This window comes from Penaeus monodon, chromosome 21 (assembly GCF_015228065.2).
Source record: "Penaeus monodon isolate SGIC_2016 chromosome 21, NSTDA_Pmon_1, whole genome shotgun sequence".
NCBI lineage: Eukaryota > Metazoa > Arthropoda > Malacostraca > Decapoda > Penaeidae > Penaeus > Penaeus monodon.
In genome coordinates this window covers 20,293,249-20,294,802 of record NC_051406.1, presented here as the reverse complement: position 1 = coordinate 20,294,802, position 1,554 = coordinate 20,293,249, and the positions used below count along the sequence as shown (strand labels likewise).

Sequence of the window (1,554 nt, the reverse complement as noted above, 5' to 3'; positions counted from 1 at the left end):
GAAAGAGGGTGAGGGAAGATGCGAAAGTGGCGGGAGGGAGGAGTAGGGCGTTGTTTATAGGATCCGTCGACGCCCCGAGGAGGGTTTTCCTCAGGCGTGTCGGACAGCTAGACACTCAGGTGCTAATGTTGGAGGAGCGGGTGATTAACGTGGCTCTCTGGCACTATTTACCTGAGAATAGCTGGCACCGGTAGACAGGGTAGATTTAGAAAGGGATTGTATTTTTTCTATCTTCCTTTTTCCCGTTTTAATAATCTTGTTTTTGTAAGTTTGTTGTTTTAGCTCAGTTGAAATTACGCTACGGAGAAGTGCAAACCCCCCTCTTTACGCTCTCTTTGAACTCCTTGGCTTTGCTGGCATAAGGGGAGAGGACTTTATCGTATTTCTTTTAGCGAGTACGTACTTCCGGGCATTCTACTCTCACCTCGCTCCTCTCATCTTCCCTCTCCTCACATTCCCTTCGGCCATCTCTTTTATTCCCACGTTATCTCGCAGTTCTCTCTCCTCTCTCTTCTTTTTACCCATCATCATCCCTCCTCTCTCCTCTTTTCTCCCGACTTACCCAGTTCTCTCGCCTCTCCCCTCTTTCCTTTCCCAACCTTTTTTCTCTGTCGTCTCTCCTTTCCCCACTTCCTCCCCCTCTTCTCTCCCCACTTTCCCCCTTTTCCGTCTCTCCTCCTTTCCGACAGCTGTTGTAAGGTTTGATGGTTAGTTCGTACGGTTTATAAGGCACACAAGGCGCTGAGCCCATTCTGTAGAGGCGTTTATGGTGTGTCAGATAGAGGAATAGACTTGCTCATTTCTTTGTTAAAAAAAATTACTTATATCATCATTAGATTACGTAAATGTTATTAAATTGCTTATTAGGTATTATGAAGTTGAAAGGTAAAGCCTCGTAGTTCTAATCAACAACAACGATTTTGCGTTAATTCCAAGAAGAGTAAACAGAAGCCCAATAACATCAGAACGAGAGAGAGTGATAGGTGAGCTGTCAGATGTCACCACGTAATCTGAGAGAGAGAAAAAAAAACATTTTCGTGATAAGAGGCAGAGTGAGTGCAGTGAGGTTGGAGAAGAGAAAGAGAGAGAAAGACAGGAGACCCAGAAAAAAACATAGTAAAATACAGAATGTAGACTGACGTCTACTTTCGTGTTTGTTTTCAAGATCTCAGTTATCTATCCCCCCCCACTTCATCCCCCTCCCACATTTCCTCGCTACCCGTCTTCTCACATGTCACACTTGCGTCATAGGGAGTGATGGCAACTGTTTTGAAATTATTCATTTTACTGATGGAAGGTTCTATACCATAAGGTGGTTGGCTTCATACAGATATGGATTGTGGTAATGCGTTTAATATTATTGCCAACTTGATACTAAACATTATTTTGTTGTTTTTTAGTTGCTATGATTATCATCATAATAGTTAGCCTTTATCGTCTTTATGAGCTTTTATTAACATTTTACTCGTTTATTTTCAGATAAAATTACCACGTCGCACGTAATGGAAATAAACACATATGCTCCACCGTTGGTTAAGAAAGGTGAGTGTGTGT

General features: G+C 42.5%; 1 protein-coding gene across 1 annotated transcript in view; it reads left to right on the top strand.

Moving 5' to 3' along the window:
- The window catches only part of LOC119586325 (G-box-binding factor-like), a gene marked incomplete at its 3' end in the record, with an annotated part of 50,612 nt that overhangs the window by 42,734 nt on the left and 6,324 nt on the right, over positions 1–1,554 (top strand). Inside the window, 1 exon segment of the mRNA XM_037935037.1 lies at positions 1,480–1,542. Coding sequence (XP_037790965.1) covers positions 1,480–1,542 — 63 coding nt within the window.